The sequence below is a fragment of the Lacerta agilis genome, chromosome 5 (assembly GCF_009819535.1).
Source record: "Lacerta agilis isolate rLacAgi1 chromosome 5, rLacAgi1.pri, whole genome shotgun sequence".
In the NCBI taxonomy this organism is placed as follows: Eukaryota; Metazoa; Chordata; class Lepidosauria; order Squamata; family Lacertidae; genus Lacerta; species Lacerta agilis.
The window spans coordinates 54,754,306-54,781,364 of NC_046316.1; the positions used below are offsets into that span (position 1 = coordinate 54,754,306).

The following is a 27,059-nucleotide window of genomic DNA, read 5'->3' on the forward strand; positions in this document are numbered from 1 at the left end:
TCTTAACTGCATACCAAATAGGCTAAAAACTGTAGCATTACCTCAGACCAATGCAAAGATAAAGCAACGCTTTTACCTCTGAAAGTCCGCGCTATTACTGCAAGCCTTAAGTGATTATTCTTTGAGCCCACCTACAGCAGAATAAACTACAACGCCCATGATGCTTTAGGGAACGGAGCTCCCAGCATACATCGCGCGAGAAGAAAAGCTCACTTCCCCGCCGCGCTGCCTTCTGGGAAACAGAGTTTTAGCGTGCCGGCCGGGCTGCTGAAACTGCTTGCGAGGAGGTGCCAAGATGGCTGCGCTGTGGGGCGGCGGCGCGGGACATGCCGGGGCTGGGGGAACCCTCCCGCTGCGAGGGGGCCCGGAGTCCGTGGCGGGCAATGGCCTTTCTTCCACGCAGGTAATGGCCGGGTCTGGCGGCTGGTAGCGGGCGGGAGAGAGTAGGGCTAGCCCATTTGGCTGGCGCTGGGTGGACACGTGGAGGCGGCGTGGCCGGCATAGGGAGGTGGCACCGGCCAGCACGACCGGGAAACCGGGGTTACCATGGCCCTGGGGTTGGGAGGCGAGGAGGGCGAAGGGAGCGATGGAACCGGGCAGGAACGGGTGCCCTCGGAAGGGAGCTTCGGGGGCTGGAGGGGGAAATGCTTCGCGGAACATCTGGCTGCAGCTTTTGCGAAGTTGCGAATGGTGGATTCCCGGAGAGGCTCCTTGCGTGGGCCCCGGGCGCGCGGTGGCGGCCAGAGGAGTGACACAGTGACATAAGGTGGGATTTGGGGAGCTGGGCCAGGGCCACCGCAGTTCAGAGATCTGGGGGTGGCCTCCACCCCCGACAAAAAAGTTATCGAGGGCCTCGACGTAACGGATACGTTAAACTAGAGGTTTCTAAGACATGCTAGTCCTAGCTTTATGGTTTGTCAAGGGGAGTGTGTGTCTCCTCCTAGACCACCATTGGGACAGTTTTGGACTTATTTCCGTGGAGAACTTGGGGTATTTATGACTTGGCTGGGGTCCTGGGTTTAAGCAAGGGAAATAGAACCTCCCCACTTAGTCGTGGCATATGAATCTTTTAGGAATCGCTCTGATCAAATCTGGCTCAGAATGAGCCCCTTTCCCGTGATTATTTGTTAACTCCCTCTTCTGTGGTGTATCCACATTATCTTTCATAATGGGGCGGGGCTCGTTTTGTCTCCTCCACCCATGCCAATGTGGGCTAGCTAGAGCACTTTTTGCTTGTTCTGGAGATGGGGGAGCCCTGTCTCTCACGCGTTGGGTTGGCTGCAGACTGGGAAGCGTTCCCTCGTGTAAAAATGGGTCCTGATGCTTTTGCCTGCCTTAACTCCACCCTCTTCCTCTTATACACCCCCCACCCGTTCTTTTCATTTCTGGGTGTGCTCATCCCCACCCACTTGCTGATCCTGTTAAGCCCCATTTGATGATGCAGTTTTTCAGCAGTTTTAATCCTACTGAGAGAAGGCACTCTACAAGCATGCATGCCTCTGTCTGCTCCATACAATCTAGCATCTCTTGTTCTCTGAATCTGATTCTACTAGCATTCCAGAAAACCCTTGGTATTGGGTTATTTTTTATTGTTATTTTTGGAAAAATTACATTCACTTGGAGCATGGCTTTTGCTTCCAGCAAGCAGTTTCAGAGAAGCCATTTATGGGAGTTGAGAGTGTATGCCCATGTTAGGAATGATAAATAACAGTAATGTGCATGTGGGCCGCTTTGACATTTGTTCACTGGAAGAGTCTGCTGGGACTCCAGCTGGACTTCTTCTCCAATTGAGTTCCTTCCTACCATGTCCATACCATGTGATAAATGTACAAAGCATGTGATTGCAGACTGTGTCCTGACCATGCAAAAATAAATTAGTTGTTTTGTGTGTCTGTGCAATGAGAAGTAAAGGAAAATGCATTTAACATAATTTATATTGCTAAATTACCAGCCTGTTGCAGTTGAAAGTGGAAGGGGTGTTAAGTAGTAGGTGAACCAGCCTTCCTTAGCTTTCATCTGTGGAAGCTGAACCACTATGTATGGCTTCTCTTGCAAGATTTTATCTTAGGTTTTCATTTGTCACTATTCTGCATGCATATCTTAATTGAATTTCGCAGTGTAATAAGCTCGCTAAGCCCATGAATTCTTTCTGTTTACAATCATACCCTATCACAAATCCTAGAAAGCTACTGCTGGCCAGTGGAATGGTCTGACTGTATAAGACAGCTTCCTATGTTCCTAATACCATGGAGAACACACTGCTAAGTAGATACAAGTACCAGACTTTAGGTTTCATAACATATGTGACTTTATTACAGTGGTAGATGTATTAATTCTCAACCTGTCATCTCTTGTTTAGAATCCTCTTTAAGGATTCTTGTTTTGTTTTCTGTTTCCCTTCACTGTATTCTTAATGTTTTAATTTCTTAATAATCTGTACTTTAGTTAATTACTATTGAAGTATGGTATATTTATAAGGGACATTGATTATGTTACAGTAAGCCCGCAACTTGTGTGCATTCAGCTTTATGTGCATGGCAAAATGTCGATGATGATGATGATGAAAGGGAGCAGAAAGGGTCCTGGAGTTCCAGGAAAAATGACTTTGGCAATCACACCTGCCATTGAACCCATTGTGTTTTGACTACTGTATGTGCAATTTTGACTTTAGGTGCAACCCCTGGAATGTAACTCTGGTGTAATCTTTGGTATGTTTGCCTATTGGAGAAGGCAAATCTGGAAACATGGTTCAGTATAAGACACTGGGTAGCATAGACAAAGATCTTGTGAGCTTATAGTAGGGAGGAGGAGCATGTAGCTCTCTAGGGAGTTGGATGTTGGGCTCCAACTCCCATAATCCCTGGTGCACAGTTATAAAGGGGTTGGGAAAGAAAATTCAGCTTTAGGTGACCTGGCGTTGTAATCAGGGACCTGATGGCTAACCAAACATAACTCACAGCAGTTTGAGGGAGCAGAAAGGTCAAACCTGCAGTCAATGGCAGTGTCAGGAATTTACCTGCTGATGCATCCATGCTCGCTTAGGTGATTAGCTCTTCATGCAGCATATTGACTCAGGCCTTGTGACAGGGTACCTGCTTTGCCACAGTAATCTACTGATGGTGGGAAACTTCTGTAGTCATTGGTGCCATTTACAGACACATGGCGGTGGGGGTGGGAAGAGGTTAGTTCTGAAATCCACAGCAGGGAAAGGGAACATGAAGGGTTAATCATATAATTGTAGAGTTGGAAGGGACCACAAGGGTCAACTATTCCAACCTCCTGCAAAGGGGAAAATGCAGCTGGTCCGTACAGGGATCGAACCCACAACCTGGCCTTATCAGCTACATGCTCTAACCAACTGAACTAACTGCCTGGGTTGTATCCAGTGCTCTACAAATGGAACTCTGCTAGCTCAGCAAAAAAAGCCCCCCTTCTCCTTGCCCTGCTTGTACCCAAAATCATCTTTGTAAGGTCCTCCCTCCTAGCCTTCCAGAGCTGACTTTGAGAGTGTGCTGGTGACTGCATGGGGAGGCATGGGTGGGGGGGTGGATTCTGGTCCACAGTCTCTTATGCTAGTGGAACAGGAATGCTGTATACCACCCATAAACATTTCATCCAAGAAAAGATGTCTGTCCTATCCAGTTGACATCATGAGCTATGGGTCCTGTTGAGAAATTCACTTCTTCCTTTTGTATGTTGTGGCAGCAGTTTTTGTTCTATGAAGTGCCTTAAAAACACCACATTTGGACCTTCAGAGAAAGATGGTAGACAAATGCACTTTCCCAACCAAAATCTTTCTGCCTTTCTTAATTGCCTGTTCTTTTGCTGCTCTGTGCCTGAAAAAGATGAGCAGTTGTTGTTAATGACCACAATGGAGATCCAAGGCCAGGATGGTCTCTCCCACATGTGAAATCTTCTTATCTTGAGCTTGTTTGGGCTATTTTCAGGCTTAAACTGATTGGGAATTTTCAGAATCTGAGAAGCTAACAATGCAGACAACTCCATGGGAAATTTCAGAATCTGAGAAGCTTGCTATGCAGACTCCTCCACGTGGAAAATGTGGAACAGTTTAGCAGCCCTGCTCTGGATTCTGCATATGAAAAGAATTTTGGCTGACTAGGTGGGAAGCTGTCATGGAAAAATTTGGTGACTGAGACATCAGGCCAAAGAATGCTCCCAGGTATTCATGGAGCATTGCCAAGTCCTTGTAGTGAGAGTCTGCTGTGCAAAGCCCAATAATTTCAGCTGGATGTCTAGGGAGGGAAGCAGTTAAACGTGCTTTGAGTTAGAACTTGTTCCATAGCTGCATTCTAACCAGCTCTGCAGATTTCCTCCCTCCCTGAAGCTGAGCTGGCTGCTCTATGGGTGTTTGCATCCCTGAGACTAGCCCTGCTTCACCAAAAAAAGGAGTGGCCCTTGGAAGAAGTGTTTATGAGCCTGCCTTGGTGGAGTTAAAAGTACTGTCAGCAGTAGTTCCAGTTACAGGTGGGTAGCCGTGTTGGTCTGCCATAGTCAAAACAAAATCGAAAATTCTTTCTAGTAGCACCTTAGAGACCAACTGAGTTTGTTCCTGGTATGAGCTTTCGTGTGCATGCACACTTCTTCAGATACACTGAAACAGAAGTCACCAGATCCTTAAATATAGTGGGGGAGTGGGGAGGGGTATTACTCAGAAGGGTGGTGGGAATGGGTGATAGGCTGATAAGTGTGGAAAACCTGTTGACGACTCTAAACGGCTGCAATTAGTCTTGCAGGGAAAGGCAAGGGGTGAGATGGTTAAAGATGGCTTTGTTATGTATAATGAGATAAGAATCCAATGTCTTTGTTCAAACCAGGTTTCTCCATGGTTTTAAGTTTGGTGATTAGTTGCAATTCAGCCACTTCTCTTTCCAGTCTATTTCTGAAATTTCTTTGTATTAAGACAGCTACTTTGAGATCTTTTATAGAATGTCCTGGGAGATTGAAGTGTTCTCCTACTGGTTTCTCTGTCTTGTGATTCCTGATATCAGATTTATGTCCATTTATCCTTTGGCGTAGGGTTTGGCCTGTTTGTCCAATATAGAGAGCTGAAGGGCACTGTTGGCATTTGATTGCATACACAATGTTGGAAGATGAGCAATTAAATAGTCCTGAGATGGTGTGTTTGATGTTGTTGGGACCAGTAATGGTGTTATCCGGGTTTATGTGGCAGCAAAGTTGGCATCTGGGTTTATTGCAGGCTCTGGTACCAGTGTCCATGTTGAGTCCTGTTTTTGTATTATTGTGGGTGAGGAGCTGTTTGAGATTGGGTGGCTGTTTGTATGCGATGAAGGGTCTTCCTCCCAGAGCTTGAGAAAGAGAATTGTCATTGTCTAGGAGAGGTTGTAGATCTCTGATGATGCGTTGTACTGTTTTAACTTGGGAGCTGTATGTGATGACTAGTGGTGTTCTGTTATTTTCTTTTTTGGGTCTGTCTTGCAGCAAGTTCTCTCTGGGTATCAGTCTGGCTCTGTCGATCTGTTGTTTAACTTCATCAGGTGGATATTTTAGTTCTAAAAAGGTTTGCTGTAGATCTCTTAGGTGAGAGTCTCTGTCTGTAGAGTTGGAACAGATGCGGCTGTAACGTAGGGCCTGGCTATATACAATGGATTGTTTGGTATGTTTGGGATGGTAGCTAGAAGCATGTAGATATGTTTGTCGGTCAGTTGGTTTACGGTATAAGGTGGTGTCTATGTGTCCATCCTGTATTTTTATAGTAGTGTCCAAAAAGTGTATTTCTTGCATAGATTGGTTCATAGTTAGGTTGATGGTGGGGTGAAAGTCATTGAATGTCTTGTGGAAGGTGTCCAGGGTCTGTTGACCATGTGTCCAGATAATAAAAATATCATCAATGTAACGCAGGTACAAGAGAGGTTTGAGTGGGTAGGAGTTTAGGAAACGTTGTTCTAAATCTGCCATGAAGATGTTGGCATACTGTGGGGCCATGCGGGTGCCCATTGCTGTGCCGTTGATCTGAAGGAACAGGTCCTCACCAAATTTGAAGTTGTTGTGGGTAAGGACAAAATGACAGAGTTTCGTAGCAAAGTCTGCTGTGGTTTTATCTGAAATGGTGTTCCTTATAGCTTGTAAACCATCGTTGTGTGGGATGTTGGTATACAGAGATTCCACATCCATAGTGACTAGAATAGTATTGTTAGGAAGGTTATTCAAAGATTGTATTTTTCTCAGAAAATCTGTGGTGTCACGTACGTAGCTGGGAGCACTGATGGCATATGGTTTCAGAACAGAGTCCATATAACTGGAAACCCCCACTATTGATGATATTTTTATTATCTGGACACATGGTCAACAGACCCTGGACACCTTCCACAAGACATTCAATGACTTTCACCCCACCATCAACCTAACTATGAACCAATCTATGCAAGAAATACACTTTTTGGACACTACTATAAAAATACAGGATGGACACATAGACACCACCTTATACCGTAAACCAACTGACCGACAAACATATCTACATGCTTCTAGCTACCATCCCAAACATACCAAACAATCCATTGTATATAGCCAGGCCCTACGTTACAGCCGCATCTGTTCCAACTCTACAGACAGAGACTCTCACCTAAGAGATCTACAGCAAACCTTTTTAGAACTAAAATATCCACCTGATGAAGTTAAACAACAGATCGACAGAGCCAGACTGATACCCAGAGAGAACTTGCTGCAAGACAGACCCAAAAAAGAAAATAACAGAACACCACTAGTCATCACATACAGCTCCCAAGTTAAAACAGTACAACGCATCATCAGAGATCTACAACCTCTCCTAGACAATGACAATTCTCTTTCTCAAGCTCTGGGAGGAAGACCCTTCATCGCATACAAACAGCCACCCAATCTCAAACAGCTCCTCACCCACAATAATACAAAAACAGGACTCAACATGGACACTGGTACCAGAGCCTGCAATAAACCCAGATGCCAACTTTGCTGCCACATAAACCCGGATAACACCATTACTGGTCCCAACAACATCAAACACACCATCTCAGGACTATTTAATTGCTCATCTTCCAACATTGTGTATGCAATCAAATGCCAACAGTGCCCTTCAGCTCTCTATATTGGACAAACAGGCCAAACCCTACGCCAAAGGATAAATGGACATAAATCTGATATCAGGAATCACAAGACAGAGAAACCAGTAGGAGAACACTTCAATCTCCCAGGACATTCTATAAAAGATCTCAAAGTAGCTGTCTTAATACAAAGAAATTTCAGAAATAGACTGGAAAGAGAAGTGGCTGAATTGCAACTAATCACCAAACTTAAAACCATGGAGAAACCTGGTTTGAACAAAGACATTGGATTCTTATCTCATTATACATAACAAAGCCATCTTTAACCATCTCACCCCTTGCCTTTCCCTGCAAGACTAATTGCAGCCGTTTAGAGTCGTCAACAGGTTTTCCACACTTATCAGCCTATCACCCATTCCCACCACCCTTCTGAGTAATACCCCTCCCCACTCCCCCACTATATTTAAGGATCTGGTGACTTCTGTTTCAGTGTATCTGAAGAAGTGTGCATGCACACGAAAGCTCATACCAGGAACAAACTCAGTTGGTCTCTAAGGTGCTACTAGAAAGAATTTTCGATTTTGTTTTGTCAGCAGTAGGATCAAAGTGCTGAAATGGGTCAGAAGGTGCTTGTTTGTAAAGAAGCAGCATCCTTTCCCTAGCTTGCCACAGGTAAGAGAGTCTGTTACGGTGGCCTTTGCACAGAGGAATGCACATAAGAAAATACGGCAGGCTGGAATCCAGGATTTTTGACAAATGAGAGCCAAACGTAGAGATGTAGAACTTTGGTGGTGATTAGCAAGCATTAACTCAGGGTGGGATTCAACTTCATACTATCGTGAATGTTCCATCAGCGCCAGCATTTTAGTTGGCCAGACAGAATGATTTCCTCCCCTGCATGCTGCTGGGGGGGGGGGGCATTGCCACTGTGTTGATGCAAGTGCAGAGCACAAAGAAAATGATAACAGGCATGCTGAAGGGATTTAGCATCTCTGTGCTTGGTATCTGGGAAGAGCAACAGTTCATATGACACCCTATTTCTTTCCCACCCCAACTGCATGGGAGACCAGTGTTAGAAACCAGGAATAGAAAAGGTAGGAGCCATGTGGCTCCTGGGACCTGTATCATAGATTCTATGAAGGATGACGAATTGGCCATTTCTGTTCCAGAAATTCACATCTGGAGTAAGGTTTAGCTGTAATGTGAAAGTACAGCGCATTAGCATAGCTGTCAACCCTCCCTGCTGTTTCCCAATGCTATAATAAGGGAATTTCCTGCAAAAAAGGGAAAGGTTGACAGCTATGCATTAGGCATATATTTGTGAACAAATTTCTTGATGTTGGAATATTGTTAATGATGGTGATGATGATGATAGTAGTCGTAGTAGTGGTTGTAGTATCCTGCCCTTCCTAAAGGAGTCCAAGGCTGCAAACACATCCACAACAAAACAATTCTTAAAAACATTCTAAAACATTATCACATCTAGTGATCTCACAGTTGCCAGAAACCGTGTCCTTCAGCTATCAGACTGGGGGGCTTTCTATGTTAGCATTTGTTACCTTGGCAGGAGAGCACAGACTGCTACTCATGGTGACTTGATTGTTAACCATTTATGTACACACAAAGAAAACAAAAGGCTACCCTTCAGATTCACTTTGGTGTTCTAGCTCAGATGGTACTCTTATTTCTTACATTGCATCGCCAACCATTGGGCACCTTACAGTTACATAACAAAAATAGTCTTTGCCCCGAGAAGCTAGTCTTCAGCTTCATAGTTTTACCTATCTCTCCTATCCCACCAGCTCTGCTACCTTCCATTGACCTAGTGTTTACAGATAATTGCATAACATTTACCAACTTGCCTGCTGGACATCCATGTGTGTGCAGTGCAGCTAAGTACTGTAGTAGGAAACTGCTTATGTGGACAGGATTGCAACTCTGAACAAGTGGTTAATTGCAGGGTGGCCATGCCTTGATTGTATGTGCCTATAGAATGTTCGTTGGAAGAGTATAAAAATGTTGATGTTCCCATTGCAGTCTAATATACGGGATCCCAAATAACTGCAAAACATGTCAGACTGCAATAGTATTCACTGAATGCATGTGCTAGAGGTTTTTTGTGTGTAGTACAGTGTGTTACAGCATATTTGACTTTATAATGCTCCTTGGCTGATATTAGACTGCAGTGGAGTATGCTGTCCAGAGAACATTCCTCGGAAATAAAGGAGCATTAATATAATTTTTTGTTGCTGTTCATATGGTGAATGAGACCAACTGCATTTTTTTCTGTAATCTGAAGTGGGATTTTGCATCTGTGGTGCAGCAGTAAAACTGCTAGCATGTCTGCAAAGCTAAACAGGTTCCAGTATGGGTTCAAACCTATAGCCCTATAGATACTGCTGGACCACAATGGCTGGGAGTCCAATAGCATACGGAGGTCCACAGGTAATCCATTCATTGTCACACTTTCCCATAACTTTGCTCATCACGTTCTCCTGCAGTTATGTCTTCCTAAAGGCTAGGGGACAGGTATTGAAAAATGGAATTCCCACCATATCCATCTGTCAGATCCAGTAGTGAAGGCAGACTTTTCCAGTTGGCAAGTTCCCCATCTTAAATGTGTTGATTCAACAGCCAGAAAATATATCCCAGGTCAGAATTGGTGGCTCCTCCCAGAGATCATGCATGTTTATTTGCTGCTGACTCTGACAATACTGATTTTGGAATGCTGCCTCATAGTTAATGTTACTCCTGTAGAATCTGCCGTGTAGAAATAGATGAAGACCACAGCTTTCTTCCAGCTTAGCCTTTACCTTGAAATAGTTGTCCTTGTTTAAAAGGTAAAGGGACCTCTGACCATTAGGTCCAGTCGTGTCCGACTCTGGGGTTGCAGCGCTCATCTCACGTTACTGGCCGAGGGAGCAGGCATACAGCTTCTGGGTCATGTGGCCAGCATGACTAAGCCACTTTTGGTGAACCAGAGCAGCTCACGGAAACGCCGTTTACCTTCCTGCTGGAGCGGTACCTATTTACTTGCACTTTGACGTGCTTTCGAACTGCTAGGTGGGCAGGAGCTGGGACCGAGCAATGGGAGCTGTCTTTTCTCACCACCCCGTAGCCCTTGAGAACTGATCAAGAAATCAGCATGGTGATCCTATTGTGCAAATGTCTCTTGAATATTCCAGTGCTGATATGATAATTCCATTGCTTAGAACTTTTGAAGATCCATTCCTCAAAAACACATGTTTAGCACAGTTGGATGATATGAATCTTTCTTGCATTAGCAACTGCACATTGCACCTTATTTTGTGGCTTGGCATTTCTCTTTGATATTTTTTTGGGGGAAGGGGGCAAACATGCACTGACTCAGGAAAGTTCCATGTTGTGGGCTAATCAACAGAGACTGTGGAAATAGGCAACTGGGGATAGAAACCAGTGCAGGGATAGCAAGGTTGTGCTTTCCAGACAAATTCCATTGCATGCTAGCACTCACAGCTTTGGGCGGTAAGGCAACATTGGTACCCTAATTGGAGGATAAGGTATTAGCAAAACAGCTTGAGTTTACTTATGGGCAGGAATCCAACATTTATTGGATGAAAAGGGCTGCACTTCTGACTCTAGTGATCTGTTTTGCCAAATGCAAGAGTTCTTTGGGAGTCAGTGGAAATAACACCAGGGGAGAAAAACTCAGTGATTTATTAAATAGCAGACTAAATACAAAATAAAAATAATTGAAACCAGTATTTAAGCAGAGCAACATAACAGAAACAAGATAAGATACTTTCCTATTTAGTTGATGAGAATGAAAATGGTGAGACGAAGCTGGCCAGCACAGCACCCTACTGGTCTGGATGTACATTGAAGGTCAAATTTCAGATCCCATCTGAGAGCTATATTAGGCCAGCCAACACGTGGCTACGTGTTGGCTGGCCTAATATCTAAATTCCTCACATCTGCTTCAGAGGTCATTATTTGGATGGTGTGAAGAATGTCACATCACCTGCAAGGTAAGATATGCTGGCCCCTGTCCATTGGCCTAATTAATAAATTCTGCAGCTGTACTCCTCCTGGCAGGCACCCAACCTTGTGAACTTGCTCACAAGCCGACCCTCCCACATTCTGCCAACACTTATCCTTGAAACACAAGCAGCAAGTCAAAACAATAAAGCAAACCAAAAAGCCCTTGAAAGTCCTGAAGGATGTGCTGAGAAGCAAGGAAGAATAATTGTACAAACCAATTAACCCATCTCCTTGAGATGCAAAATTCTTCCAGTATGCTTTCCCCCCTATATGATCTCGGGGGGCAGGGGGGGGGGGTTCACACCTTGGAGGTTTTTCCAAGACTGCAGAATGGTTGGTCTTCTCTGCCTTAGAAATACAGTGTTGCTTCCCTCTTAAGAAGCTCGACACCAAAAATGCAAGCCTTATTGGCATTAAAGCTTTCCTTGCAAGTAGCTGCTCTGTAACACTTGAGAAAACAATGTTATTGTACTATATGTAAGTATAGTAAGTTTCTGTGGTACCCTGTGTTACGCACGTGATCCGTTCCGGATCACGCTACGTAACACGGGTGTGCTTAACACGAACGCCCCCCCCAAAAGAAAAAACCCGGAAGTTCGTGCTTTTTTGCACTTCTGCGCGTGCGCGAAGTGCGCAGAACACTTCTGCGCACCCGCGCTCCGGGGAGGAATTCCGGGTTGCGGAGGTCCATAAGTCGAACGTACGCAACACGGAGCGTACGCAACTCAAGGTATGACTGTAATGCCTTCAGCAGTTTGGAACAAGGCTACTTGAAGAAGTGTTTCACCCCATATGTGCCCACCTGACTGCTTAGAACTGCAGAACTGGTGCTTGTGCCACACATGCAGTAAATCCCTTTTGTGTATACATTTTATTCATTAAATTGATACATATCCTACCCTTCATGCTGAAGGATACCTGATTGTTTAGAGTGTTTGAAATAGAGGGGAGGGCATTAATATCAGACAGAGTCAACTTATATGAAGGCTCTAACCTGCACCTAGCAGGTAATGTTTAATTGACTTACATTGTTCCCCAAGCAGCTTTCTATGCCCTCATCTGCCGCTCTTCCTTTTTCTCCTTCACCCCAGTACTTATTGGCAGAGGATTTGCATTTGACATCACTGGATGCAGAAACCATCCTTGAAGCAGGAGAGTTCCTGGAAACGATGCAGGACTACTTAGACTCTTCCGTCATTTCCATCATTGAGGATTTCAGCAGTCTGACTGAGGTATGGTCTGCTCTATGGAGAGACGAAAGCCGGCCAGCACACAGCACCCTACTGGTGTGGGCCTGCGTTGAAGCTCAAAGTTCAGACCTCCTCTGAAAGATTTATAGTCTTAGTGGCTATGTGCTGGCTGGCCTAATATCTAAATTCCTCACATCTGCTTCAGAAGTCATTATTTGGATGGTATGAGGAATGATAACCACCTGCAAGGATTTTATTTTCAATTGTTCTAACTGTTCTGTTTCTATTTGGTTGTGAAGTTATCTTGGTAATGCTCCTTCATCTTGCAGTTCTGAGCTGTTTGCCATTAACAGCAACCCTCTGTTATCATTCCATTCCTTGACTTCCACAGCTTGTTTACTTGATTTGTTTTCCATGTAACTTTCAGTGAGTTAAGCCTGTGTTGGCAATGAGCTTGAGAGTTGCTCCCCTGGGTAAAGCTAAATTGGCCATCCCTGAGTTTCATATATGAACTGAATGTCTATTCCAAATTTGGTTTGTTTCCCCCCTCCTAACAGACAAAAGGCCGCATGGATGCAGAGAACGAGCTTTCCCTGTTGACTGCAATCACAGATATTCTGGATAGCACCGATGACGAGTCTCTCTCTCCTTTTGATACCATTCCTGACTCTGAATTGTTGACATCGCCCAGAGACCGTGATAATTCTTCGGTATGACATGGTTGATGGGACAGAAGATTTTGCTTGCCTTCTCTTGTGTGGCCAGTTAAATTGTGGGGTTACCACAACAGTGTAGCGCCTTTGAAATGGCAGCCCGTCCTGGGTAAGGTTAATTATGAAATGTCAGTTTGACAGAAGCCAATGTAAGTATCATCCTGTCCTTGTAATACCATAGGCTGATTGAACCCTGGCAGTTTGTCTCATCTAATCTCTACTAAGTTCACAAGTATATATATTTTTTCTCCACGAAGAGGAGACTTGGATGTGAATGACCCCATCCTCCTCTTCCTTCAGCTTGAAACTTCTCCCATAGGCTGGGCATCCAAGCTGTTTAATTTAACTTTGCTTGGTACTCAGCTCCAAGATTTCCTAGCTTATTGCTGGCATCATAATATACACACAACAGCATCCTGTTCTTGGCTGCTAGCATTTGGTTTTCTTGTGGGTTGTGTCACAGCTCCAGGATAATGCTTAAGGAAGTTCTGGAGGCCCTTTTCCTCACCCGTGATCTCATCTCAATCTGCATTTGATGATGAAGTTTCTTTGGACAGTCACGTCTTTTTTTTTTTTTTTTTTTTGCTTATACATTGACAATAGTGACATCATTTTCTCCAGGCTAGCTGCCTCTTCCTGGCAGGCATGTGCATCAGTACACGCATTCAGAAAATCCTGGCAAGGATTCCTCTTCAAAGTTGGCATCCAAATGTAATGGGTCTAGCACACTGTGAACTCTGCAAGGTTCAGAGCGCCCTCTGGTGTGCATGTTGTGGCATTAAGAGGTGGCTAGGTAGTGCCGTTGGGTGGAAACATGTGAAGATGCTAAATGTGGTTTGAAGAACACCGAGGTGCCCTTTGTGGGGTCCCTCAAACTATGCACCCCAGACAAGCATGGATTGGCTTCTATCTTGCAAAGCTCAGCTTCCGCTGGTAAAATGGGAGCGTTTCACATGGCATTTTCAGAATTAGTTGAATTTACTTCTGCTTTCTAAACTGCTCTCCTTATGTCAGTTTCAGAGGTTTCTCAGCTTGTCCGTGACACCCCCTGAGCAAGACTTCCACACCATAGAGGACTTAAAGGAGCCTAAACTTTGCTCCATTGTGACAGAGAAGGTGAGATGTTCCAACCAAATGGGTGGGTTGTGCAGTGGGCAACCCAGTTTTTATCTCTCTGGTTTACGGTTTGTTACATTATCTTGCAATTGGCTTTGAGGTTTTCTTCTTACAATCAAGCAGTGTGTAAAAAAATGAAATGAAATATTAAGCTAATATTTCCCTGCACCTATCTGTCTTGTATCAAGATTATTTATGAAGCCCTCTTTGGCATAGCCTCTCCTGGATTGGTTGCTACATAGAGGGGGAGCTGAGTTCCAAATCAGCAAGAGTCGAGTAAGGGCACCCTCTGCCACCAGAGTACTTCAGAAATGGAAGAAATGCCACTTGCTTAGCTGCTGCCATCCATATAGCTATGAAAGGAGCAAATGCATTTAAAAAATGCTTTAAATAAGTAAAAGCATCCCTTGGGTGATGACCTAGCAACCCTAAGAGACTAATATAATTCTAGCAGTGGATCTTTCTATTTTCAAGTCAGTGTTTAGTAAGCATCCTTTGGTGAGATAGCAGAGGAGTCAAAAATTGCACCCCCCCCAATAATCAGTACCTGCAAGGAGCTTTACTACATAATCTCTCTTCCCCTCCAGATTGAAGCCAGCACTGCCAGCCTCCCTTTGGGACTCCCTCCGAGTTGTCACAATGATTCGGCTGCTTCAAAGAAGCCCAGTACCAAGCGGGTGCTGTTTAGGCACAGGGAACGAGAGCTGCCTGTGCAGCAGCGCAGTGATGGAGAGGAAGAGGAGGAGGAGGAAGCGGCCACAACAAGCAGCAGGCAGGGTTTGGGGGCAGGTGTGAAGGAGACCCTTGTAGCATCAGCGATGAAGGAGGTGGAACCGGACCCATCTGCAAGTGATGGTCCCTGTGTCATTGCCCCGGAGAGCATCTCCCTCAGTGAGCTGGTGAGGTCCATGCACCCTTACTGCATACCCACCTTCACGGTGTGCCTGAGTCCTAACAACCGGCCCCTTGCCGAGGAGCTCCTTGCTGGCCCACTTGTTTTGGAGGTGGTGCCTGAGAGTGGAGAGAGCATGGAGATCCCTGTGGTCCTGCAGAGAATGGAGACAGAGATCCCGGACAGAACTGAGAGCAACTGCACAGCTAGCCATGTGGATGAAGGGGCAGCACTCCTGGCCCCTGCCCTGGAAAAATTACCACCTGATGACAGCACCAAGGCTGCCTGCCTGGACGGAGAGCCTGATCTGGAAAAGTGGGCTGAAGATGTCGGCAGGGTTGCCCTCCAAGGGGTAGAAGATGCTCATCCAGGGGCAAAATCTCAGGACTCAATGGATGATCAAGATCATACGTTTGAACCTGGCTCAGCTGCACACAAAAAAGCAAAGTGCAGTGCCTTGGCAAAGGACCAGATGTGCACCAAGAGAAAATTGAACAAGGAAACAATGGGACACAAAGAGGCCACAAGCTGTGGGCTGATTCCTGTCTGTACTGAAGAGCAGGCTGGGACTAAGCCAAGCCACCCTGTGCCAGAGAAGGAGATGGAGAAAGCTGGAGGGCAAGGACAGGGCTGGTTGCTGTCAGACCAGTCAGCCCTTACAGTGGAAAGATCGGACAGTGAGATGGAGGAACTGGAGCCCCAAACCCCACTTGTGCCATGCAACAAGGAACTGCAGTTTGGTGAGCACGAGGGGGATGTGCCAAGTGAGCCCGTCCTGCTGGCTAATGAGGTGGCTGGCCCAGAACCTCTCCAGCAGCTTCCCAGCAGCACTGCAGACTTTGAAAAGCAGCCTCCCAGTAATGAGGATGCTGGCTGCCCCCCAAAGGAAGCTAAGCCCAGGCCTCTGAGCCTGAGCGAATACAGGCAGCGCCGTCAGCAGCGCCAGCCTCGTGATGGGAGCTCTAGGAGCGGCACAGAGAACCAGAGTGCCAGCAAGTGGCCCAGCCTCCCTGAACTCCCCACAGAACTGGCTGAGCTTCCTTGCTTGGTCCCACCACTGCCTTCCAAAGTTGCTTCGTCTGGACTGGCAAAGGACCCTGAGAAGCCCACTGGCTCCTCTGCTGCTCCTGTCCCAGCTGGCAATGCAAGTGCCCCGCCTCTATCCATGCCAGCTCCAAATTCTGCACCAAGAGTGGCTCCTCCATTGCAGCACGGCTGTATGAGCCCTGTTCCTCCTCCTCCACCTCCACCACCACCACCACCACCTACCACATCTCTCCCTGCTGCGTCCCCACTGCCCAGCACAGTCTGTGCCTTTCCCCCTGTTGGGGTTCAGGTGCCTCCAACGCTGCCTCCGCCTTTCCTGCCCCCAGCCTCAGGGGCTTTCCTACCAGCTGTGCCTCCCTGGCCTCCCTTTGCCCCTGTGCCAGCCACCTACCAAAGCCTGCCACCTCCACTTCCTGCTGCTGAGACCCGCCCTTCTGTCTTCCACATGGTTCCTCCTGTGCTCCCTCCGACCTGGCCTCCCCCGCCCATTCCTTTGCCGCCCTTAGCCCCAGGCCTCCCTTACAGCTCTGTCGAGTGGGCGCCACAGCCACCGTACTGGCCGGGCATGCAAGTACCCCTTCCAATGTTGCCCATCCCTTACGGGGATCAGGGACGCCTGGCTGGCAGTTTGCCTGCACCGTCTTGTTCCAAAGGGGTGCTTGGTCCCCAGAATGCAGCCTTGATGCCAGAGCCCTCTCACATCAGAGCACAAAGCCGGGCAGCCAGTGAGAAACCAAGCCTGCCTACGCAGCTTCCGCCGGCGCCTGTCCCTTCTGCCATCAGAGCTGACCCCAGAAGAGTGTCTGACCCAAGGAGGCAAGTAGCTCTGGGGAAGCTGCCTTCTCCATCAATCACTGAGCCTTCAGGGGAAGCGGCAGTGACTCAGTGTGCCAGGAAGGGCTCCAGCCCTCAGTCTTTGGGGGAACCCCATTCTGCACCTCCTTCCCAGCAAGTCAGGGAGGCCCCAAAGCCCTTGGAAGAGCTGTCCTCTCCTGTTCTGCTACGACCTTCAGGGAAGGCCCCTGTGCTCTCTGACTGTATGGAGAAGACCTTGAGTATACCCACTGCAGCTTCAAGTGCCAAAGAGGCGCCTCAAGCTTCCTGGTCGCAAGAAGAACATTCTTCCTTTCCTGCTGCCTCAGTGCCAGAAAAGCTCACAGCGCCAACTGCAACGGAGGTGGGTGCTGGGGAAGCTGCCCCAACAGCCACCGCTTCTCCAGCATCATCGGTGCCCCAGAAGGTGCATGAAACTGCTCAGCTCTCCAAGAAAACAACCCATATGTGGAAGTACCAGCCACTCATCAACATTGCACAGCGCAGCTGTAAAGAGGACATTGTTCAAGCCTTTATCAATGAAATTGGTGAGTGGCTGTGCTGCTGAGGTTTGGGGGGAGGAGAGGGTTAAGTGGCATCTGTGGCCCAAGAATGGCATGGCAGGCAGTCCTTTGCTGGACACAGAACTTGGGGTGCAGATCAGGGTGTCCCAAACATCTGATTTCATTGGCCCCTTGGTGGGCTCACAAACCTGTATGTTGGGATCCCCTTCTTAGAGGTTCCTCAATGAAAAAGGAAGCCCATATCCATTGGAGGCTGATAGTTCCTAATTATGCACTATACATTGCAAACTTACTTTCCTTTCCTATTTCTGCCCCGTGGTATTTCTTGACCCCTTTACTTCAGGAGGTCAAAATCCCTTTGGGAAGCTCTGCTTTAAAGCCTGGGGACAGTCCTATTTCTATCTCATCACGTATTCACAACCTGCTTACACTTTTTTTTTGCTCCAAACAACTGCATTACATGTTTTATGCTTAAGTAGTTACATATTCTGTCTGTCTCCCTCTCATGCTCTTAAGACACTGTTTTGAAGATGCTGGCAAAGAGGGCCAGGCGGTAATTGTGGGGAGCCTGGCTTCTCCGGCCGCACAGTGAAGCTTCTTCTGGGAAATCACAAAGCCCAAACGAGTGTACACAATGCAGTAATATTATCCTTTTCCCCTCAGGAATTGAAGCCTCTGATTTGTCCAGCCTGCTAGAGCAATTTGAAAAGACAGAAGGTGAGTTGCGAAATTGGGACCAGCAGCTCAACATGTTGACCAGTGTGCCGGCAGGCTCGTTCACTCCTCCAGCTTCTTTTCCTGTCCCAAAACTGTTGTTGAAATTCTACTCCATATTGATCTACAGCAGATGCCAAACTATATGTAGCAGAGTAAAAACTTAAACATGTTGCAGGATTCCCAAAAAATAGGCCAGAGTCAATTGTATTTCATCCAGCAGAGCTTTACCGCTACTGAAGGCAAATGAGCATAATGGTCACAAATCAAATACACTTAGGGTTGGCACTGTCCATAAGAAATCCAGTTGCAGCAGACTTAACTTAAGCTTACAACAACTTATAATAAGTCTAAACCTTAATGCTATACAACCGTACCTTGGATCCCGAACGCCTTGCCACTCAAAACGTTTTGGCTTCCGAACGCTGCGAACCCAGAAGCAAGTGTTCCAGTTTGTGAATGTTCTTCGGAAGCTGAAAATCCGGTGTGGCTTCCATGGCTTCCGATTGAGTGCAGGAAGCTCCTGCAGCCAATTGGAATCCGTGCCTTGGTTGTTGGAACATTTTGGAAGTCGAATGGACTTCTGGAATGGATTCCGTTCGACAACCAAGGTACGACTGTATACAGAACACCACACCAGAAGGAAAAGAGACAGAAAGAGAAAGTGAAACCGAGGCTCCTGGCCTCCTATTATAGTCAGCATGACTTTGACAAAAGAGATAACAGAACCAGTTTAAGCCAGCTGTACTCTGCCTTCTCTGACGGAATAACCCAAACATCATGAACCTTCTGCTTGTTTCTTTAACACAGAGAAGCTTCCAGAACCCTCACATCAGATCAATACTTTCTCTACTAAGAAAAGCAAACTGATAAAAACATGCCTGACTACCTTGTGTATCACATGAAGGTGGCAGCCAGTCCCAGGCTTACTTGCACTTTCCACAAAGCACCAAAACGTCTTGTGGAAACGAAGAGAGCCATCTGAGGGCCAGTGGGAGACCAGAGTTCAATTCCCCACTTGGCTCATCTGGTGACCTTGGACCAGCTTCTGCCTCCCAGCCTGGCCTACCTCACAGGGTTATTGTGAGGATAAAATGGGGGAGGGGAGAACCATGTATGCTACTTAGAGCTGCTGGGAGGGAAAGATGGGATATAAATGTAAAAATAAAATAAATATGTCCACTGGCTTGGATGAACGTGTTTTTCATTGAAAACAACCTAGGTCTCCAGAAAAGATAGGCAAGTTTTGTGCTCAGAAAAAATGCTTGTGAATAATGCTTTGCTTTATTTATTTTTTTAGCCAAAAAGGAAGCTTCTAGTATGGCAAAATCTAAGGACAATGTGACTTTGGGGTACAATGGGTGAGTACAGAACTTGGTCCTAACCAGGTATCTTCCCACCCACAATTATTTCTGCTTGGTTGACAAATAGCACTGCATTTCTGGAGGCAGGCAAGAAACACTGGTGGCAAGAGACCTGCTTTCCAGAGCACGCACATCCTGGCCTAAGTTGCCTGATAACCTGCTAAGGAGTATCAAGCATGCAGTGTTTCAGTGCTCCGTGCGCTGACTAGGTGATTCCTGATTGTGTGGGACACTCTGTGTGTAATAGAGGCCTTTCTCTCTCTCTCCACTTCAGCTCTGTGGCACAACAGGAAAAGAAAATGGTGGACCGGCTTCAGGCGCCAGAGCTCACCAATGTTGCAGGTGAAGGCTCTTAGAGTTAACCTCTTTTTGTACTGAGAAATGATCCCTGAGACTGAAATGCCAGGAAATTCAACACGCTCTTTCTCCAGGAGTGGTGTGGGGTAGAGGTGAAGTGAGTGCTGAGGGCAGAACTAATTTGCCTCATTTCTCCAGCACCCAAAAATGCATTCCTGAGATTCTCTATTGAGCTCTTGCTGAGGGGCCTAGCTTAGGTTGTTCACGCTGAGGAAGGGTGCTCTTTTGGGGAGGTAGATGGGGCAAAGGTGACACACCACTTTCATAAACACGAAAAGACATAAGCTAAAAAGCAGAAAAAGAATTGAGCAATTATAAATTGCCGTCAAAATGCAAAGGCATGAAATTTACATTAAAGGTAAACTGCCGGGGGGGGGGGGGGGAGACCAATTCACTCAAAGACTAGGCAAAATAGGAAGAGTTTACAGTATGGGGGAGGGAAGCAGAATGTGGCCCTTCAGGCCTCTCTGTGTGGCCCTTGGAACTCCAACCAAGCAACAGTCCTCACTGACTTCTTAATTTTTTCTGGGAGGAAGTTGCAAAATTGAGCTGGTTTCGGCTATTGCTGGGGGCAAAAACTTTGACACCACCCCCCCATAGGAGGGACAACAAGGCCAGGTGCCTTGATCACATTTTTTGAGGGTGGGAGGGGTGCTGTGTACATGGGTTTCTGTTCCATCTCCTGAGGGCTCTCTTTCTCTCTGCAGGACTGACGCCTCCAGCCACTCCGCCCCACCAGCTCTGGAAACCTCTGGTGGCCGTCTCCCTGTTGGGTAAGGCTGGCTCCACCAAAGGCGTCAGGCTCACGAAATCCCTGAGCAAGCCTCACTGGAAAGCTGCAGCCCCAATTCACGTCGGCTCCGGTGAGCATGACTACTGTCAGCTTAGTGCCGCTCAGCCAAAGGGAGGTGCCCGGTGGAACGTCAAGCAAAACTCTGACATAACAATAAAGCCCATCAAGGCCATGGCAGAAGAAGTGCCGGATCAGCCCCCAGCTGCGAGTCAGCTTCCTGCTGCTGTCAGACTGGACCCTGCTGGCTCCCTTGGCACAGCAACTGCCTGCCAGAGTCTCAAAGATGTTGGGCGGGAGCAGCTCAGAGCCTCTATTCCCGTTGCAGCCAGCTCGAGCCCTGACACATCAGAGTCACCGCTGTTGGACAGCAGCTCCACCAGCTCGCAAAAGGAGCCTCTGGACCACCGGACTAGCACACCAAGGTCCGCAAATAGGGGCAGCGACGATCCATGCTCTGTACTGTTATCTCCGGCTGCGTCCCCCTGCCGAGATTCAGAAGGACCCACGTTGCAGCAGCCTCAAGAGGTTCGGCAGAAGCGGCTGGCTTCCAAACGCTCCTTGCGGTGCTACCGGGGCAGGCAGAAGTCAGCCAGTCCCCCAGAGGGGCCCTGGAGAGGCAGACGGACCCGCGCCAGCCGATCCTTCAGCTCCAGCTCTGATGGAGACAGTGACAACAGTGACTCTTCATCCTCCTGCTCCTCCTCTTCCTCTTCCTCCTCTTCTCAGTCACGCTCTCGGTCTCCCCCAGCAAAGCGCTGGCGAAGGTGAGGGAGGAAGTCTCTTTCCTCTTGCCAAGACTCGGCACCCTGAGTGTCAAATTGCCCTTGCATGACACAGAAGTTTTATGGGCCTTTTCCTTCAGCAGCTGTTGTGGCTGAAAGTTATGGGTGTGGAGTGCTGTGGGGTGGCTTGGGGTGTTTTGCATGCACATGAGCAGCAGTGGAGTCTAAGTTGCCCAAGAGGAAGCCCACTGCACTCTTCGCTAGCCTTGTGGATAACTGGGCCCTTTCCTAGCTTAGCGAGTCTTGGGCTCTTATCTACAGTATACATGCCTATGTATGTATAGTGTACGTAGGTAAATCAGTACCAATAGGGAAGGTAAACGCTCTGGCTTCCGTCATGATATTCTGCTGCACCAGAAGTGTCATGCTGGTCACATGACCTGGAAAGCACCCCATAGTCAAATTCGACTGGACTTAACCGTCCAGATGTCCTTTACCTTTACCTTTACATGCCAATGCTGGTTCTCTTCCAGAGGAGCTTTTGGGCTGAACTTCTCAACTTGTATCTTGTTACTTTGAGGATAGCTTTGCAAACTGCTCTAATGAGTGTGTGTCTAGCATTCCTTTCTGTCCCTTGGGGTTGAATCCAAAGCAGTGCTAAGTCACGGTCCTGTTAGCACAGGGATTTCTGCTTGCACAACAGGACTTTCTCCCTGCCTCCCCATGCCCCCTAATTTTATTTTTGGAGATTCTGCCAGCCTTCTGGAGCAGATTTGCATAAATGGAAATCCTTTTGTTACTGGGACACGTTAGTTGCATACCCTTCTTGGTGAATTTGTTCTGCACCTTATACAGAGGGGCCACAGGCTAATTCAGTTTGCATGTGACATATAGTCACCATGAGGACTCTTCCCATCCTAGGAATGGCAGCCTGTGGGCTGCTGAACCTTTTCAACTGGGCCCATTAAGCCTCTGCTTCTCTTTCCATCTGTTCTGTTTCTAGTGACATCTTGTACTGCCTGAGGCAGCTGCCAATATCCAGCCCTCAGCTGGTCTATTCACTTGATGGTATTGAGGAATGCACATGGATGCTGATGCTGATTAAGGCCTAAGATTTCAATTATTTCCAAAAACCCAGTGTTCAGGACCCTTAGAGTGGAAGGTTAGCCACACAATGGTGTAGGTGGCTAACGGATGTGCAAGTTGCACTCTCTCCTTAATTGCCTCTCTCTGGAGGAATTTTGATCAGGTGAATTATTAAGACCTGTTGATGGAAATGAAGCCTTAACTTGCACAATGCATACCAAGCACAGAAATTGACCTTCGTCCTGATTTGTGATGGAATACAGTGGCCTGAACATCTGCCATACTTTTTGGTATTTCTTGTAGTGGGGAGATAGAAATGGCTATGCAGCCCTTACTTAATTCCATTGTGCGTATCCTGCACTTCTAGTGTTAGCAGTAAGTTACTTCTTGAACATAGTCTTACCTGGTATATGGCAGCTTCCTTTTCATCCATCTAGCTGAGCATTGTCTATTCTTGACAGTAGCTCTCCTGGGTAGCTCTTCCCATCTCCTGTTAACTGATTTCTTTTAACTTTAGATGCTAGGAATTTCACTAGGTATCCTCTGCATGCAATGCAAATGCCCTATTATTAAGCTTCAGTCCCTCACAGAACAAGTGTTAAAGCATCTTGGGCATGTCTTAGGGTGAACATTTGACCTCTACAAATGCAAGAAGTGTCACAGTCTGCTCTGCCACAGAGTTTTCTGTCTTGGGAACCCCTTGTTCCTTGGGAGAGAAGGCATGCTGAAGCTCCATTGCAAGCAGGTTGCACAAGCTGAAGGTCACTCAGGGGAGCTGCTGTGTGTGTTTGCGTGCACTCCAATGGACACATAGTGTGTGCAGCCTCTGGTCTCATTGGGCTCCCTCCTTCACTCCAGGTGCCATTCTCGAAGTTCCAGCTCCTCTTCCTGTGGGAGCTCCTGGAGTCGGTCGAGGGGCAGGTCCCGGTCTTCTTCGCGTTCCTCCTACATATCAAGATCATCCTCCTGCTCCCCCTCTCTGCACAGAAGGAAGAGGTGAGACATGCAGCACTTGTGTTTGTTCTCTTGAACAGTGGGATATATAATCTGTCTTCTTCCCCTTTCTCCACCACCACCCCAGCAATTCTAATATGAAAGTAAAGTCAAATATTTTATGTTCGGTTTGGGCTCCCTCTCTGTTTCCCCACATTAATTAACATGAAATGCTTTAAATACATTTTTGTGCTTTTTTTAGTCACCATACAGGTTTTCCTTGTGAAGTAGTTCTGCTTTCTTCTTTCTTGAAACCTTGAACCCTTCCCACGTATTTGGCACATTAGTATTCTGCCCTTCCTCCAAGGGGCTCAGAGGTGTGTTTTTTGCCTTGTGTGCAGTAAAGTGTGCTGTGACTTTTGCAATGAGTTTCATAGCTGAACTGCAGCCTAGGTTCTCCAGGTCTTGCCTGTATTCTTGCCACTGCGCCAACTTTCACAAGTTAGTTGTCACCTGATAAACAGCTTGCAGGTTTTTTGTGTGGCACTTTCCCCCCATCTTCACAAGGAATGGGGTGTTTAGCTTTATACTGAGCAGCCATGTGAGTGGACCCCAACTGTGTCTGTACTTCTCTCTCTCTCTCTCTCTCTCTCTCTCTCTCTCCCTCTCTCCCCACACACACCCTCCCTTCCATGGAAGCTGCTTGCAGCCTGGAGCATCTCATTCTTCTCTAAGAGCTAAAACCAGGAGATGATGGCTGTATCTCCCTAAGTGAAGAATCAAGCTGCTCCTACCTTTCTGCTACCATTTCACTTTTTTCACTCTTCTTTGCTTTGACTTCTTTTTTTTTCTTAAACCATACAGATACAATTCCAGCAGCTCCCGTGAGTGTTACCAAAGGCAGAAAAACGGTTACAAAGACCGTGCAATAGTGAGTATTTCTGGGGTATAGCAGTGTTCTAGGAAGGGCATCTATACCACGGGGGGCTGCCTTAATCATGGTCATTGTAAGACACTCTAGTGTCGCTTTCCTGATCTGGAATTGATACGCTTTCTTCAACCTAATGCTATTAGGCTGTTTTTCCCAGAACCAGGCAGCTCTGCTTTTTCCATTGATCCAAGGACAAGGAGAGGCTGGCCTGTTTAAGTGACAATGAAGTTTCCTCACTGCCAAAGTGCTAATACAGTGCAGAAGTGCAGTTTTTGAGCAAGCAATTGCTTTTTTTCCTTTAAGCAAGTTGCTACTGCTTGAGCTGCAGAGATGACCTTGACAGTATAAAATCTCAGAAGCCATAGAGGTGGCTAGTTCAGGCTTGGTATGTTCTTCAGAGTCTTTGTCAAATACACAACAAGAGTTGGAAAAAACAAAAACAGATGCACTCAGCTAGCAAAAAAGCATGCTGGTTGCAGAATTTGGATTTCCCTTGATACGGTACACATGCGGTTGAGTTACCTTGGGAACGTGCACCTACTTGGGCTTTCCCCCTTCCCTTGAGGAAAACCTGACAATGTCTTAGCCTTTTAGGCAAACTTCCAAGTGAGGTCTTGGTCCTGGGGCACTTTCTATTAGAAGTTGAAGTTGTATTTGCATGAAGAAAGGTAATAGTTGTGGGCATTTGCATAGTAGCTGAACCAGCTCATGACTTCTGTTCAGTGGGGAAGGTCATGCGTAGAGCACATGAACACATTTGCCACATTGAGAGTGAATGTGAGGCCGTCCCAAAATTCTCTGGCACTTTCCAGAGAAGCTGTAGCCCTCCTCTTAGTGATCCACAGAGGCACCATGGGAAAGGTTAGAACAAGTTTTGGAAGCCTGTGGCCCTCCAGATTTTTGCTCTTGGATGGGCAGTGCTCACTGATGCTGGAATGTATATTCTATTAGCATCCTGAAGGACCATGAGTTCCCCATCAGTGGTTCACACAAGTAAGCAGGGGGATCTATATTAAAAATGAGTTTGTGGTGAGTGTTCTGGTTGGGGCAAGTGGATTGGCAAGAGGAAGATGATTGCTTGATAGAACTGTGGCTGAGTTCTGCCCCTTCTCTCCCTCAATTATGTGCATAGGAAGAACGGCGTGTTGTCTTCATTGGGAAGATCCCCAGCCGGATGACTCATTCAGAACTACGACACCGTTTCTCTGTGTTCGGGATCATTGAGGAATGCACCCTGCACTTCCGGGAGCAGGGGTAAGAGAGGATCAAGCCTTCCTTTGGGCAACCTCCTTTGCTGCATGGAGCTAATGGGAAGAGGGGGGAAACAGGATGGGGTGTTTGATTCTGGCCCTTCGCTTTCCCCCTGGCTGGTCCCAGCTGTAGAATCGTAATTCCTTGTCCTTCCTATCCGGCAGGGATAACTATGGCTTTGTGACGTACCGCTATGCTGAAGATGCCTTTGCTGCCATAGACGGTGGGCATTCACTGCAAAGCCCTGATGAGCAGCCCTTTGACTTGTGCTTTGGAGGACGCCGGCAGTTCTGCAAAAGGAACTATGCCGACTTGGGTGAGTCCATGGAGGTGACTGTGAGTTTGGGTTAAACGCAGTTGCCATTAACTTGCTCTGAGACATTGAGCAAACAGGAGTATCCAAGTTCTTGGAACTTTCTTTGTGCAGGAGGTTAGCCCCCTGCTTAACCTTTATTTTGCCAATCTCCTGATTCTTGTGTGGTGTCAGTCCTGCATTGAGGTGTCTCTCAACACAGCAAAGGAAGCTTGGTCTTAAGTATCTTGGGTAATGGAGTTGTCAGTTGAGGTTCAGCTAGCTTGGCACTGATTTTTGCCTATTATTATGTATTAAATTTATATACTGCCCTTCATCCAAAGATCACAGGGTGGTTTTTCAACATAAAGACACAAAATGGATAACATAATAGTAACACCCCTGTATATTCGTGACCTATGTGTGATAGAGAGGGTGGGAGAGAGAGAAGAGTTTGGAATAATTGATTCCACAGTTTTCTTGGGGCAAACAGTCTAGGGGAAGTGTAGAGGTGGCTTGAGGCCTAGTCAGCCTTTCCATTCCAGTGGACATTTCTGGTTGCTGATTCTAGTTGACTCACCAGTGACTGTCTTTGTGTTTTTCAGACTCAAACCGAGATGACTTTGAGCCTGCTCCCGCGAGGAGCAAATTTGACTCCCTTGACTTCGACACCTTATTGAAGCAGGCTCAGCGGAGTCTGCAGAGGTAACGCTGGCTCTCTCGGGCTCATGTTGCCCGGTAGGCATCTGCCTACACCAGCCTTACCTCAGATTGGCTGCAGGGGCAGGTGCCCCTTAGGCCTAGCTGCTATGTCCAGCGTGGTTTTGTAATGAAATATAACAGAAAAAAATCCCATAAACAATTTTTATCCTGGCTGTTTTTTCTAGGGACTATTTAAGGGGAAGGACACTTTCTCTAACAGTGGGGACAGGAATGGAAAAACAACATCAACCGCCTTCAGTCCGCTTAATCACTATGCAGACAATAAACTCTAATCATAGATCTTCCCAGTCTCCTACTTTTTGTCTGTCTGTATCTGTCACTGCAGGATTGGAGGAGGCAAGGTACAAGGCCTCAAAAACAAGCTCCTCTGATCGAGGTCCGAAGGGGTCACCTTGGGTGCCACACAAAGTTAGGATGTGCTGTTGTCTTAAAAACCTTTGGTAGCCACAGGTGGGCTGTAAGGTGGCTGTGGGTGAGGCTGCAGAAGCTGCTTGTTGTCTAGTTTCTCTACATTCAC

The 27,059-nt window shown here is 46.9% G+C and overlaps 1 protein-coding gene across 1 annotated transcript; it reads left to right on the plus strand.

Annotated features, from left to right (window-relative positions):
* The first annotated feature begins 223 nt into the window (after positions 1-223).
* PPRC1 (PPARG related coactivator 1) lies at positions 224-26,825 on the plus strand. Its single transcript, XM_033149864.1, has 14 exons — positions 224-403; positions 12,173-12,313; positions 12,829-12,981; positions 13,999-14,100; positions 14,688-17,400; positions 18,040-18,093; positions 19,391-19,451; positions 19,729-19,796; positions 20,519-21,368; positions 23,271-23,408; positions 24,210-24,276; positions 25,409-25,530; positions 25,692-25,843; positions 26,425-26,825. The coding sequence occupies exons 1-14, from the start codon at positions 296-298 to the stop codon at positions 26,526-26,528; spliced, it is 4,833 nt and encodes a 1,610-aa protein (XP_033005755.1). The 5' UTR covers positions 224-295; the 3' UTR covers positions 26,529-26,825.
* Positions 26,826-27,059: the final 234 nt, after the last annotated feature.

Bases quoted from the DNA above. Each gene is read 5' to 3' on its own strand.
- PPRC1 (XM_033149864.1), top strand. From the start codon at position 296: ATGGCTGCGCTGTGGGGCGGCGGCGCGGGACATGCCGGGGCTGGGGGA. The intron at 17,401-18,039 runs GTGAGTGGCTGT...TTTTCCCCTCAG, and splicing joins AGCCTTTATCAATGAAATTG to GAATTGAAGCCTCTGATTTG. The intron at 19,797-20,518 runs GTGAAGGCTCTT...TTCTCTCTGCAG, and splicing joins AGAGCTCACCAATGTTGCAG to GACTGACGCCTCCAGCCACT.